Source organism: Oryzias melastigma, linkage group LG15, assembly GCF_002922805.2.
Source record: "Oryzias melastigma strain HK-1 linkage group LG15, ASM292280v2, whole genome shotgun sequence".
In the NCBI taxonomy this organism is placed as follows: domain Eukaryota; kingdom Metazoa; phylum Chordata; class Actinopteri; order Beloniformes; family Adrianichthyidae; genus Oryzias; species Oryzias melastigma.
This window is the reverse complement of record NC_050526.1, coordinates 3525445-3538643: the sequence shown is the minus strand read 5'-3', so window position 1 is coordinate 3538643 and position 13199 is coordinate 3525445. Positions and strand designations below refer to the sequence as shown.

At 36.1% G+C, this 13199-nt stretch overlaps 2 protein-coding genes across 2 annotated transcripts in view; one reads left to right on the top strand and one right to left on the bottom strand.

The window, feature by feature from the left end:
• ifngr1l (interferon gamma receptor 1-like) overlaps positions 1-5206 on the bottom strand; it is an 11272-nt gene extending 6066 nt beyond the window's left edge. The window contains exon 1 of the mRNA XM_024297780.2: positions 4447-5206. Coding sequence (XP_024153548.1) covers positions 4447-4507 — 61 coding nt within the window. The 5' untranslated portion in view covers positions 4508-5206. The remainder of the gene's footprint in view (positions 1-4446) is intronic.
• Positions 5207-6806: 1600 nt separating this feature from the next.
• si:ch73-52p7.1 (uncharacterized protein LOC100321084 homolog) lies at positions 6807-11585 on the top strand. Its single transcript, XM_024297496.2, has 2 exons — positions 6807-7006; positions 10368-11585. Exons 1-2 carry the CDS (start codon positions 6873-6875, stop codon positions 11227-11229), a joined length of 996 nt encoding a protein of 331 aa, XP_024153264.1. The 5' UTR covers positions 6807-6872; the 3' UTR covers positions 11230-11585.
• The last annotated feature ends 1614 nt before the right edge of the window (positions 11586-13199 follow it).

Here is a 13199-nt window from a genome sequence, read left to right as displayed (position 1 = left end):
TGCATTCACACAATAAAGAAATACTCAGAAATTCAGTTTTGATCTTAAATTATTTCATATAATGCAACAAGAACATGTTAAAAACACATTTGGAGTGAGTCTTAAAGCACCCAAACAATATAAAGTTTACTTAGTACCATCTTAACCACAGCAAATATTGCAAACTTGTGAGACATTTTGTTCATTTCCTCATTTTCATAGACTTCAACATTTTAGCCAATTAGCTTTTTGGTGAGAAATGATTCAAATCTATTACACAACCTCATGACAGCACATCCGGAGAATTGTTTTCTTCCTCAATGAGATGCAGGAAATTATTTCACACTTTAAATTTCTCTTCAATGATAAAAACAGCAGCACTGCAGATCTTTCTATAATCAGAGCATGCCCATGCTCGCTTGACATTTGAGCTTTTGTCTGTGTGCAAACCAACACTGCTCCATAACACGCCTTACATCTTTGATGCAAATAAGGGAACAGAAGACAAAAAAAAAAAAACTGCAACAAAAGTTGAAACCACATTTATCACATGCAAGACATGAAACTTGTCTTTGGTCGGCTTTGTAAAAACCAAGGTATGAAATCTACCCCGGCAACTCATGAGTGCAACGGTTTCACTTCCTGTGTGAAAAACACGAGGAGCCTGAAACTCACAAACACGCTCACACAGGTTCACGAGCAGAAGATTGAAAAAGGAAAATCACAGGTGGCAGCTACTCCACTGTAAAAAAAAAACGTGATAACCACAACAGTAACTTTGGTTGCTGAGGCTTGACAGCCTCTTCTAGACGTACAGTACAAAATTATTTTATGGGGATAAACACGAGCGGGTGGAGTTAGTGCGATTTGGTTCAACATCCCACAGAAAACAGAAAAGAAAGTAGATGAGATTTGTCCATATTGTCTGCAAAATATTTCTGAGGGAAACTGCAGAAAAACACGCAACATTTTTAGTGTCGTTTTGTATTTTAATAGTTAATATTCACCATTAAAGCGTCAAATCTAACATCTCATGAACATCACTAGAAAAGAAAATTTCCCCTCAAGAAGAGACAGAACCACATGGACCTGCTTATAGAAGACAGTAGGGTATGGAGCTAAATCGGGGCCAATATTATTAGAAACTCAATTAAATCAAACTGAAAAAAATATTGTTGTTTGGTAAAAAAAAATGTAAAATGTCCAAAACTTTTTGCTATTCTGAAATACATTTTTCAGCTTAAGGTTTCAAAATTTCAATTTTAACTCTATTTTTCCCGTTTTCGTTTTTGAAAATTTCAGTTACAAAACTTTTGGTCCCGTTGTGCTGCGTTGGGGCGGGGCTAACACGAAGGACCAATCAAAATCGGTGAGGGTGGTAACTTCAGTCCTGGTGCATTGACTGACTTCTCGGTTCCTTCACTGACTTGTATATTTATAGTCAGAAAAATGGCTCTATTGTCTGAACTCTCATAGTTTGAAGTTGTACCAAGACAGAGTTTTAGTGTGTACTACCCGTGCGTCCAAAACTCTGTTCTAGCCCGTTCAAAATGCCATCTTGTTGTGTTACAGACATCGACATCCTTATGCTTGGATAAATGGCTACGACACAGCTAATGCTCCAGTTATCACTTGTGGCCTGATGGCTACCAATCTAAATTAATGTGGGAAATCTATGGATGAACAAATCGTTCATGAAAATCTAATGTCTACGTTCACCAATGAGTGATGGGTCGCCTTTTTTAACTCTGTGTTCTTTTTTTTCAATTTGATTCATTTGGGTTTCAAATAGTGCTGCCACAAACGATTATTTTAATAGTCGACTAATCGCAGATTATTTTTACTGATTAGTCAACTAATCGGGTCATGCACAAAGTAGATGTAAAAACACACATCTTAACCATAATTAGCTTTAAAATAACTAAAACTTAGATACATCGCATTAGCAGCGATGCTAGTCTGAATGCTGTAAGCTGAATTTGGCTGCTGAAAAAGATGGCTAAAAAAGCTGAAGCTGATAGCCAGCTAAAATATCAGTCAAATTAGCCTTAAAAAATGTGAAAAAAAGCCTAAATTAACCAAGACAGCTAGCATGTAGCTGAAATATTTGTACAATTCTAGAATAGCCTAAAAACAAAAAAGGGCTAAAGTTAGCTAAAACAGCCAACATGTAGCTGAAATATTAGCTAAACTTCAAAATAGCCTTAAAAAAAAAAAAAANCCTAAATTAGCCAAAACAGCTAGCGTGCAGTTGAAATATTGCAAAATTCTAGAATAGCCTAAAAGACCTTAATAAATGCCAAAATAGTTTAAAAAGCTAGTAGAATGCCATTATAACTGTTAACTTTACTAGTCTTTTAGTCGTCGATTAGTCGACTAATCCTGGCAGCCCTAGTTTCAAATAATATTGGCCCTGATAGCTCCATATTAGGGCCAGAAAACTGGATTCTGACCTTAAGAGTTTCTACTTTCATCCATTTAAAAATAATATTCATGCTTCCATTGTTACCCAAACGAAACTCCAGGGAAAGCTTCTTCCAACCGTTACTCATCACAACATTCGCGCACCTGGCAACTCTGAGTTCCAGCACATGTCTTAGTCATCCATCAGGGGTTTAGACGCAACAAAAACACACATACCATCATATTCATCGGAGACATCCTTAAAAAAACAGACACACCCAAAAAAACACAACACATCCGAGACATCTGCTACAATACTGAGCGCACATTTACCCAGAGAGAACTAAAATTCAACAATTTTCACCATTTCATTAAATAGAGGATTTTTAAATCAGATTTCCATTGGAAACAAATAAGTTTTGGTTATAAAAACACCTTTTACATCACTAGTTAGATACATCTTGAATGTATTTGTTGCTCAACATACATTAATCAAAGAACTTCAAGTTTTGTTTATGGATAGACGCGGTGGCCGTGATTGGATGCCGATGTTTGACAGCATGGCGACACTTTGCATCTGAGAGCGACAGTCTTTTGATTGTTTTGTTATCCAATTAATTAGAATGTACATGATGGGCAAACATGATAGATGAATGAGTAAAAATTAGTGAAGATGTTGGAGAGGTGGAGTGTTAAAAACTTATAATTTATGAATTTTTGGCAAAGAAAAATAGAATTTTAAAGTAAAATTTGAGAAATGTAATAACCAAACATATTTTTTTTAGTAAATATTAAATTAACGATTTTTTTAATGTATTCTATATTAACTCTAAGGCCATAAACTCTGAGTTTCACCTGAATAAATATGATTTTCTTATCATGGAACCTAATAAAACCAGAATTACAAATGATAGCAAACATAAAGGGATAAACGTTTGACGTAAAAATAATATTTCTCTGATAAAAGACTTCTTTTACAAAGGGGATAATAAACAAGGATGCAGCACAATGAGATGTACTGGAATTTCTCAGATGTAAAGAAGTTCTATTTCCTTAAAAATAAAATAAAACAAATCTCCATTAGTGGTAAAATGCTGACCAAACAGAGAAGTGATAGTCGCTTCACCTCACGCCAAAAATTTCTTATTCTCGTCAAGTAAAAATTCAGGTCACATCAATCAGGAATCTCGTCATCATAGCTGTCTGTACTTGTACTTCAGAAAACCACCAAAAACAACAAAAACAGAACAAAAACAAAAGTTTCTGAGTTCAATCAGATAAAATATAAATCTGATAACTTGATAATCAGATTTTTGAAGACTGGTTTGGTATGTAAACAACAATAGATGTGTTTGGAGTATAGGTAATATCAATCAGGTAACAAAAAAACAGTTTTTGAGGATTAATGCATTTGCATTGAATGCAATTATAAAACAAAATTTAAAAAAGTGACTAACTACATGGGTTTTTTTTGGCTTTGCTCTGACCTCCTGCGTATTATCTTGAGAAAACTGAGAAACTTACTCAAAATCATGAGGTAAAGTTGAGCAAGAATGAAAATTATAAAGAGGAAATAAGCGGTCAGGCTCATCCAAACACATTTCAGTACCTCTTTAAGCTGACGGCTGCGTTTTAACAGTCACGCGGTGTTTTGTTTTTTGCATTTTTAATAAAGTTTTACCAGATTTGAAGGGACTTTTCCCCCTTTGTTGTTGTTGTTGGGGTGTTTTCCAGCTACATTTATAACTATTTTAATCACTTTACTAATATTAACTATTAATATAAGGTTAAAAAACATAAAGTATAAAGTTTTGATGCTTTTATTGTTCTTTAATCAAAAAAACGCTCGCGGACTATTATAGTAAGCTAACCGTTAGCTAGCTACCCCCAGCTTTCCAGCGACTATTACTAGCATTCCCACGAAAACACATAAATATTTTGTCTTATTATTTATCAAAATTATTACTATTATCAGTTTAAAGCTAATAAACGGTGTTGCATTGAAACACGGTAACAATAAACACAATAGCCATTTTACGGGGTTTTGCGACAGAAAGAACTCACCGACGGCCAGCGCCACGTCCGTCCACAGGAAAAACAGGACGACCAGGCAGAAATCTGGCATTTTTCTTTCAGTCTTTAGGCCGGTGGAAGCAGCGTCTCTGAATTAAATACATAGGTAAAGGAGGACTCGGCGACGGCACGTTTTGAGACGGAAGCTGTGCGGTATCTGCTGTCGCGTCTGAACGGCAGTCGGAGGAGGGTTTCCTGCATCTGCCTTCCCATCACAATCCACATGGATACTTCACGGACCCGCGGGATTTTCCACTATCAGAATGCACAGAAACGCTCCACAGCTCCATCAAGTCACGTTTTTTGTTGATTTTAAATAAAGTTAAAACTATGCAGTAAAGAAGTTATTCGATGGATGTTTTTTACAAAAACGATTAATAGAGAGCGCCTCATGTTATTGTTTACCCGGCGCTCCAAAATGCTAATTCCATCACTGCATTAACAAAAAGAAAAAGAAAAAAAAAAGAACAAGACAAACAAACCTTTTTTATGAATTAATTTTCTTATTGTATATTAAAATAAGCCCAAAACAACAAAATAAAAGCTAACTTACCTTGAAATTAAGGTAAAAAAATATTGATACAAGAATAATTTTCAAAGAAAAGCAAATAGATCTTTGTTTTAAAGCTACACATTAATCTTAAAACTCCCTCTATTTAAGGGAATGGTGCAAAAAAGAAATGATCAGGGCAGCAAACAAATACAAATACTGGTTTTAGTATGTCCAATTATACTTGAACGCAGCACAGGTTGCCTCACGCTGTCAGTTTGCCGGGAAAGCACCGGTCATTCCCGCACACCTTTCTCTCAAAAATCAATCACGTATTTGTGTTTTTGTCTCTGACAGAAGCCTAAAGGCAGATATTCAGTCAAATGTCTTATAAAAAGTCTTGAAAGATGGGGAGAAAAAGCAGTTTTCGTTGTTTTTCCTGCAAGATTCCTAAAAAATATATAAATCTGAAGTTTTTCTCTGATCTTTCCACTTTATTTCCTCTTTCTATGTTTCATCAACCATATTTTCCTGAAAGCTGAACCCTCCTTTTGCTCCAGCTTCCAGTCTTGGACCCTTCCCACATCCTGACGTCAGCTGGATGTGAGTTTTCTCCCCATCCCAGCGTCCATCCGGCGCATTCTCATCAGCCTCCCAACAGGGATGTGAGGTAAGTCACAAACCACCACCACAGGAGGGTGAAACACTTTCTTTTACTGCCACAAACGCGTTCAAACCGAACTGCCGCGTTCTGAAAAGTGCTTGTTTTTGCTCGGCTGCTGCCATCAGAGATCTTGAAGCAATCTCATGTTACATAGCATGGCTGTACATTCCTGTGTTATGTAATAGAAAGATTGCGATAATCTGTCTTCATGGACCAGGAACAGCATTGGTGATTTCTGTATTTCACTGCTATGTGGGAGTTTTCAAAGGATTTTCTGAGTGTTTTGTTAAAGTTGACCCATAAAAAGATTAAAATCTGATCTTTTAGGCACACAGAGTTTAATTAAAGTATTTTTATGTTCAGTTTTTGGATATATTCTTATTCTGTGATTAACGATTTTACACTTTGTGACTTCTCTGGACATAGTTCCTGTTCTGTGGACTTAGATGATGATTTTAGGATTTAAAAAAAAAAAAAAAGAAAAGTTCAAGTAGCTGAAAAACTTGCATAATTAAAAACACATTAGCTTCCCCTTTTCTTGGCGGCAAATAAATCTGAGGTAGTAAACAAAGTTTTTTTTTATTTATAACAATGGGTCCTTTTTTTTTAGCACCTTTGGGAATGTAATCTAAAATAAACTCAAGTAAATTACATCTTTTGCTATACCACAGGGGTCAAATGTCAATAGAATTAACAAATTCAGTGTAAATTCTTCTATTTTTTGTCATCAGGACTCTTCTCTGTGAAACTTGCAGCATATATTTACAATAAATGTTCATTTTAAAGAGAATAAAAACATCTTGGCGATTACAGTAGAGCTCAAATAATCTGATCGGATTCTCAGATTTTTTTTAAGTTCAACAAATCCTAAATAATTCTCACTATTTTTTAAACTTAAGACCAAAAAATGTAAAAAAATAGCATGTTTTATGTGTTATTTCCCCTATTTTTTAAGTTGCAAAGCTGCTTCTCTGTAATAACAAAGTGATGTTGCAGTATTCACCTTTTCTTGTACTTCCTATTGTTCGTAAATCGAAGAAAAAAAATACTTAAACTCTTCTCAACCTTTTCGTTGGACCAAAAGTGTCAAAACATAATTGGACTTTGGAGACGAATTTGTGCTTTTATTGTTTTAACCCGGCGGACTGACTCAACGTTTATTGAATTTCGAAGAAAATGAATTCAGAGAAGGACAAACTTGGAGTTGAAAAATGCTGCAGATAACATTCTCTTTGTTTAACCTAGCCCAAGGCCAGTGGAAGAATGCGGTGGTCAGCTCTGTCCGGGCGTCAAAATAAGACTCAGTGTCATGTTCCTGCTCTGATATCCGTGCCAAACCAGGAAACCTTACCCAGAAACGCTGGAGAAGCCAAGATTTCAAAACACTGTTTTCTCTGGTAATTTCAAAGCGGTCTTCCTCTACAGTTGTAATTTTCTGACTGTGTGCGTATGTTTTTGCATGTGTAATTCAATGAGGGCCCGCCGTGCCAAACAATGTATCCTCATGACTGTGGTTCAGGAAGAACACACCCTTCACAGGCCTTTGTGTGTGCGCTCTGATCCAAACCAGCTGTCGGAGTCCACGCCGCTTTTTTTCTCCTTCATAATAATAATAAAAAAAAGAAAACATATTGATGACGAATGCAACAGGGAGGCAACTTCAGTGCATTTTAAAGCAACAAAACTCATCAATTGTACTCTCACAAACTATTAATTTGTTTCAGATGTCAGTTATATCTTTAGTTTCTTTCAAAAGATTTTCACGATTGAAGTGGGAGAGATTTCTAATCCTTTCGAATGATTTACAGGAGTTTCACTTTTATTCTTACTCACTGTGTTATAAGTTACTGTAAAGATGTCGGGACTTTTCCTCAAATATGACTAAAAGCCGCTTTATTCAGTTAACATAAGTCAGTGATTGATTTAGTCAACTGAGGCTACAAACTCTCAGTCCAATGTGTCACTTTGAGGGAGAAACTTCCAGTTTGAGCAAGAAAAAAGAGGAAGTTATAAAAAAAAAAAAAAAAAGCTATCAGCTGTTTTGTTGGATGAAGTTTATCAAAGTTTAAAAAGAAACTTAAAAATGAAAACCTTTGGCTTCCTTTTAAATCACAACCGACTGTATATGAGAACTGGACTGAGTGAATGTGATGTCACCCATAGAAACAGCATTTCTGGTTCCAACCACATGAAGTCAATTCAAATCTTTCTTGTTTGATGCATGTTTGAGCGAGACAACGTCAGTATCAGCAGCGATTGGTCCGAGTCGGTTTGAGACAACGGGGGTTTGACATCACCCAGGCGGACGCAGCGCAGATCGCTTGTATTGCAGTGCATGTTGGGTAGTTTTTCAATTTTTGAAAAAATTTCGCAAGAAAACGGCAGGTACAAGTCGCCCACATAGATGAACGCAGCTGGAAATCTGGCACTGGGCTGACTGCAAGCCGCCTTTATACAGCAGAGCCTACAAGACAATGCATTGTGCGAAACGGTGTCCTGACAGTTCTTGTAGTTTGAAGTGAATTAAGGACATTACCTGCACTCTCTGTGCTCCTGTGACTTCCCCCTCTCTGGCGTGGGGGGCCTGGGCGGCGGTCCCGCGTGCCCTGGTCAGGGTGTTTGGTGGGATTGCCCGGCAAAATTAGCAAGAAATATTTTGAATTCTTGTGCACTTCCTGCAAATTCTGCAAGTTTAGCATTAAAACATTCAGCACGTTCAGGACATTCATGCTTTTTCTAGGACACATTTTTAAAAAATTGTACATAATTTTTGAAAATTTTCAGCAATTTTGTGATTTTTTTCACGTTTATTTATTCTTCAAATATTTTTTGTACTTTCTGCAAATTCTGCAAATTTGGTATAAAACAGTTCAGCACATTCCTGCTATTACTTTTGTTATTTATACATTTTATGCAATTTTTTTAATTTTTCGCAATTTTTGCCATTTTTCAAGAAAAAGTTTATATTCTTTTGCACTTTCTGCAAATCCTGCAAGTTTGACATGAAAATGTTTAGGACATTTCTGCAATTACTTTTGTTATTTATACATTTTTTGCAATTTTTGAAAATTTTCCCAATTTTTGCGATTTTCCAAGAAAATCTTTAAATTCTTGTGCGCTTTCTTCAAATTCTGCAAGTTTGACATCAAAACGTTCAGCACATTCAGGGCATTCATGCTTGTACTATCACACTTTTTTTTTTTATTTTACGCTTGGTACAAGTTTGGTATCAAAACGTTCAGCATGTTAAGGACATTCCTGCTAGTGCTTTTGGTATCCATACATTTGACGCAATTTTTTGTGATTTTTGGTGATTTCTTGTGAAGAAACTTTTAAAGAAATTTTCCATATTTTTGTGCACTATCTGCACATTATGGAAGTTTGTTATCAAAACATTCAGCACATTCATTGGGTTCATGTTTGTACTATCAAACATTTTTAAAACATTTTACGCAATTTTTTTTTAAATTTGCACCAATTTTGCGTTTTTTTTTTTACATCACTTTTTAAATATTTGTGCACTTTCTGCAAATTATGCAAGTTTGCTATCAAAACGTCCAGCATGTTGAGGACATTGCTGCTAGTACTTTTGGTATCCATATATTTTACGCAATTTGTTTTTAATTTTTCAATGTTTTTAAAGACATTTTTCAATAAATTTTCCATATTTTTGTGCACTATCTGCAAATTATGCAAGTTTGGCATCAGGACATTCATGCTTGTACTATTACACATTTTATTTAATTTTAAGCAATTTTTGAAAATTTACACCAATTTTGCATTTTTTTTTCTCGCCACTCTTTAAATATTTGTGAGCTTTCTGCAGATTAGGCAAGTTTGGTATCAAAATATTCTGAACATTGATGATTGTACTTTTGGTATTCATAGCTTTTACGCGTTTAATTTTTTTTTTTGTGCAAATTTTGCAATATTTTTCACGAAATTCTTTCAATTCTTTCTGCACTTTGGAACCTATGCAATATTGGTATAAAAATGTTCAGCACGTTCAGGACATTCTTTCTATTACTTTTAGTATTTGTAAAATTTACACAATTTCTGAAATTTTTCGCAATTTTTTAGGTTTTTCAAGAACTTTTTAAAAATTCTTGTGCACTTTCTGCATATTATGCAAGTGTGGCGTTAAAACCTTTAGCACATTCAGGACATTCATGCTTGTTCTATTACACATTTTTTTTAAATTTTATGCAATCTTTTAGAATTTACACCAATTTTTGCAATTTTTTTCCATGCAATTCTTCAAATATTTGAGCACTTTCTGTAAATTTTTTAAGAAAATCTTTAAATTCTTGTGCACTTTCTGCGAATTCTGCAAGTTTGGTATCAAAACGTCCGGCACATTCAGGGCATTCATGCTTGTACTATCACACATTTAAAAAAAAAAATGTACGTTTTGAAAACTTACACCTATTTTGCGATTATTTTTTTAACGTTACTCTTTAAACATTTGTGATCTTTTTGCAAGATATGCAAGTTTGGTATCAAAATGTTTATTAGTTAATGACATTTCTGATAGTACTTTTGGTATCCATACATTTTACACAATTTTTTGTGATTTTTTTAAAAGACGTTTTTCAAGAAATGTTCAATATTTTTGTGCACTATCTGCACATTTTGCAAGTTTGGCATAAAAACCTTCAGTGAGTTCATCTTCAGCGAGCACATTCATCAAAAAGAATTCCCACTAGCATTATTGCAGGTAACTTTTCTAGTAAAATGTGTTTTTCTCTTTTTCTCCAGGCTGAATGCTGAAGACCTCTTCGTCTTCACAGCCACACCTCAGCATGTCTTCAGGGACTCCCCTCCTCTCATGATGCCTGTCTTCAGCCCGCCTTCGCCTTTCCTCTCCGTGCTGCTGTGCGTCTGTGTTATCCTGCAGCGATCCCACCTCCATCTGGTTTACGTCACCCACAGCAGCTTCTTCCTCTACTCCTGCAGCCAGGACCCTCCTCCCTGCAGCACCTCCTCGCTGACAGACTGCTGGTGCAAAGAAGTCCAGCTCTTCTCTCTGCACCGCCCCCCATATCCCGCTCTGGATCTGCAGATGAGACATTTAACCGTCTGGTTCACGTCGCCATCCAACGCTGCACGGCTGCTCAACAACTCCAAGGTGAAGCACCTGACGCTGATCCACTGTGGAGCTGAGGGATCCAAAGGAACCACTCTGCTGTCTGTGGAGGCGCATTTTGTCGTGCAACACCTGGAGAGGCTGACCGTGGTGAACCCCTCGGAGAGACCGTTCGGTGTTACGAACAGAGCCAAGAGCACAAACTCCGACCCAGAGAGGGCGTACGGGTTAGACAAAAACCGATTCCACCTGGACACCAACATGGATCTGATTGAGGACACGATGGCAGATTCTTTAGCGGCGTCTTCCGTTCAGATCCAAGACATCTTTCTGGGGAGGGAGCTCGGAGCGGCCCATCACGAACAGGCCCGTCTGGGAATCATTAACAGCTCCGTGCTGGACTGGGGGGCGATGGCCAAAGCCTATACGGTGAAAACACAGATAGACAGCGACGGCGCTCTGCCCTTCCCTGACTTACACCTGCCAAAGCTACCAGAGACATCCGAGATATACGTCAGCTTCGTCTACAGTTAAAAAAGGAGATTTATGGCAAAATCTTCAATTTCAATCAATCAGCAAAAGAAAACATATTTTAATTTTTCAAAAATAGGACCTAAAACTTTTTCACTTACAAATATTCTCATAAGTGAGGATCACAAACTCAAAACATACAAACTACAAGAAGGAACTAATAATTGAAAGAGATATTTTATAGTTTAAAACATTTTTTACTTCATTGCAATTTATCGTATTTTCCGTAGTATAAGTCGCTTATTTTTTCAAAGCTTAGCCAGGGTTACGACTTATTTGTGTTTCTTTAGACATAAATAGGTTCATATATTTGTTATTTTTCCACCGGTTGTCTTTTAGTGGTTGTTTCCTCTAACAACCGCTAGAGGGCGCCACATCTGAAGTATTTGCTACTGACAGCAGCAGAAGAAGTGTCGTCCAAAACAAACATGGAAGAGAATCTGATAGTTTTCCTCTTAAACTTTGATATTTTTCTTATACAGATCAAAAGATTAGTATTTTTGTATTTATTTTTTTATTTTTTAACCACTGCTCTTCTTGGCAAATTTGTTCTGAAATGTCGCACTTTTCTCCTAAAAGTGTGACTTATACTTCAGAGAGACTTATATCTGGTTTTCTTCCTCTTCATAAGACATTTTTTGCTCTGTGACTAATTCTCCGGTGCGACTTATACTCCGGAAAATACGGTATAAAACGTTAGAAAGGGAAACATTTTACTATTTTATGTCTTCCTGCTTCTCCTGGATCATCCAGCAGATTCTTAAAGGTTTTAATTGCTGCTAAACAGCACATTAAACTTTCTGATATCCCTCAACAACAGAGGAATACCTCTTTTTTCTTAACAAATGCTAATATTTTAATTTAATTTGCCTTATTCTGTGTCACAAAGAAGAAAAAGCGTGTCTGAATCCCAGATTTCCCAGAAGTCTTTGTGAAAAACTAGCGTGCATCTGTGCTTATTAGATTAGCAAATATAGACCACAATGCATTGCGGTCAAACACTTTTGAACAAAAAAACTTGTTTAAATGTAACTTTTAAATAAACCACCCACATTTTCACCATCAGAACAAAATGGAATCATAAATAAACATTGTGAAATGTTTGTATTGATTTATTTTCACTTTGTGGAATTGGTGACGTCATATCTGTTTAAAAAACAAAGAAAAGTAGTGAGCGTGTCCGAACTGCCTTTAAAATCTAGGACACTATATAGTCCCCCACCAAATAAAGCTTTTTAGTAGTTAGGGGTTAGGAAGGGAATTCGGGCACAACCACGGTCAGCTACAATCAGGGGCGGAGCTATGGGGGGACACCAGCATCCCCCCCACCCCCCTCCACCAACCTTTGAGTCAATACTTCTCTCATTATGGACAAAGATTAAGAAATAATCGCAAAAATAACAAAATCAATGTCTTAGATGAAATAAAAACAGTAAAAATCGGGGTGTAGGAAAAAATCGATATGGAAATATATCACGATATTCCGTTTGGTAATACTTGCATTGATTTAAAATGTTGACAAGACATTATTTAGTTATTTATGAGCAAACGTGGTTACGCATCTTACTTTTGTTTTCCACATAAAGAAGCCTCGACCGCTAGTCGGCAGCACTCTGAGCCTCTTTAAGCATCGCAACACTACGACCAAAACAACAAGATATCATGATTTTTGTTATCATTAGACATGAACTACTTAGTTTTTACTTGAAAGAAATATAGAACTTTACTTTTTATAAGTAACTTTTTAAAAAATATTGTCCTGGTATAGTTTAGGATATATTGCCATATGTATCGTATCGTGAGCTGTGTATCGCGATATGTATCGTACCGCCAGACTCTTGTCACTACACACCCCTAGTAATAAATAATTATTATAACATAAAAACTGTTAGAAATACGTATTTTTGATCCTTTTTTTTTGTTGTTATCGCCTTCTACTTCGCCATTCTCATTTGCCATCTTTCTGACCCCCT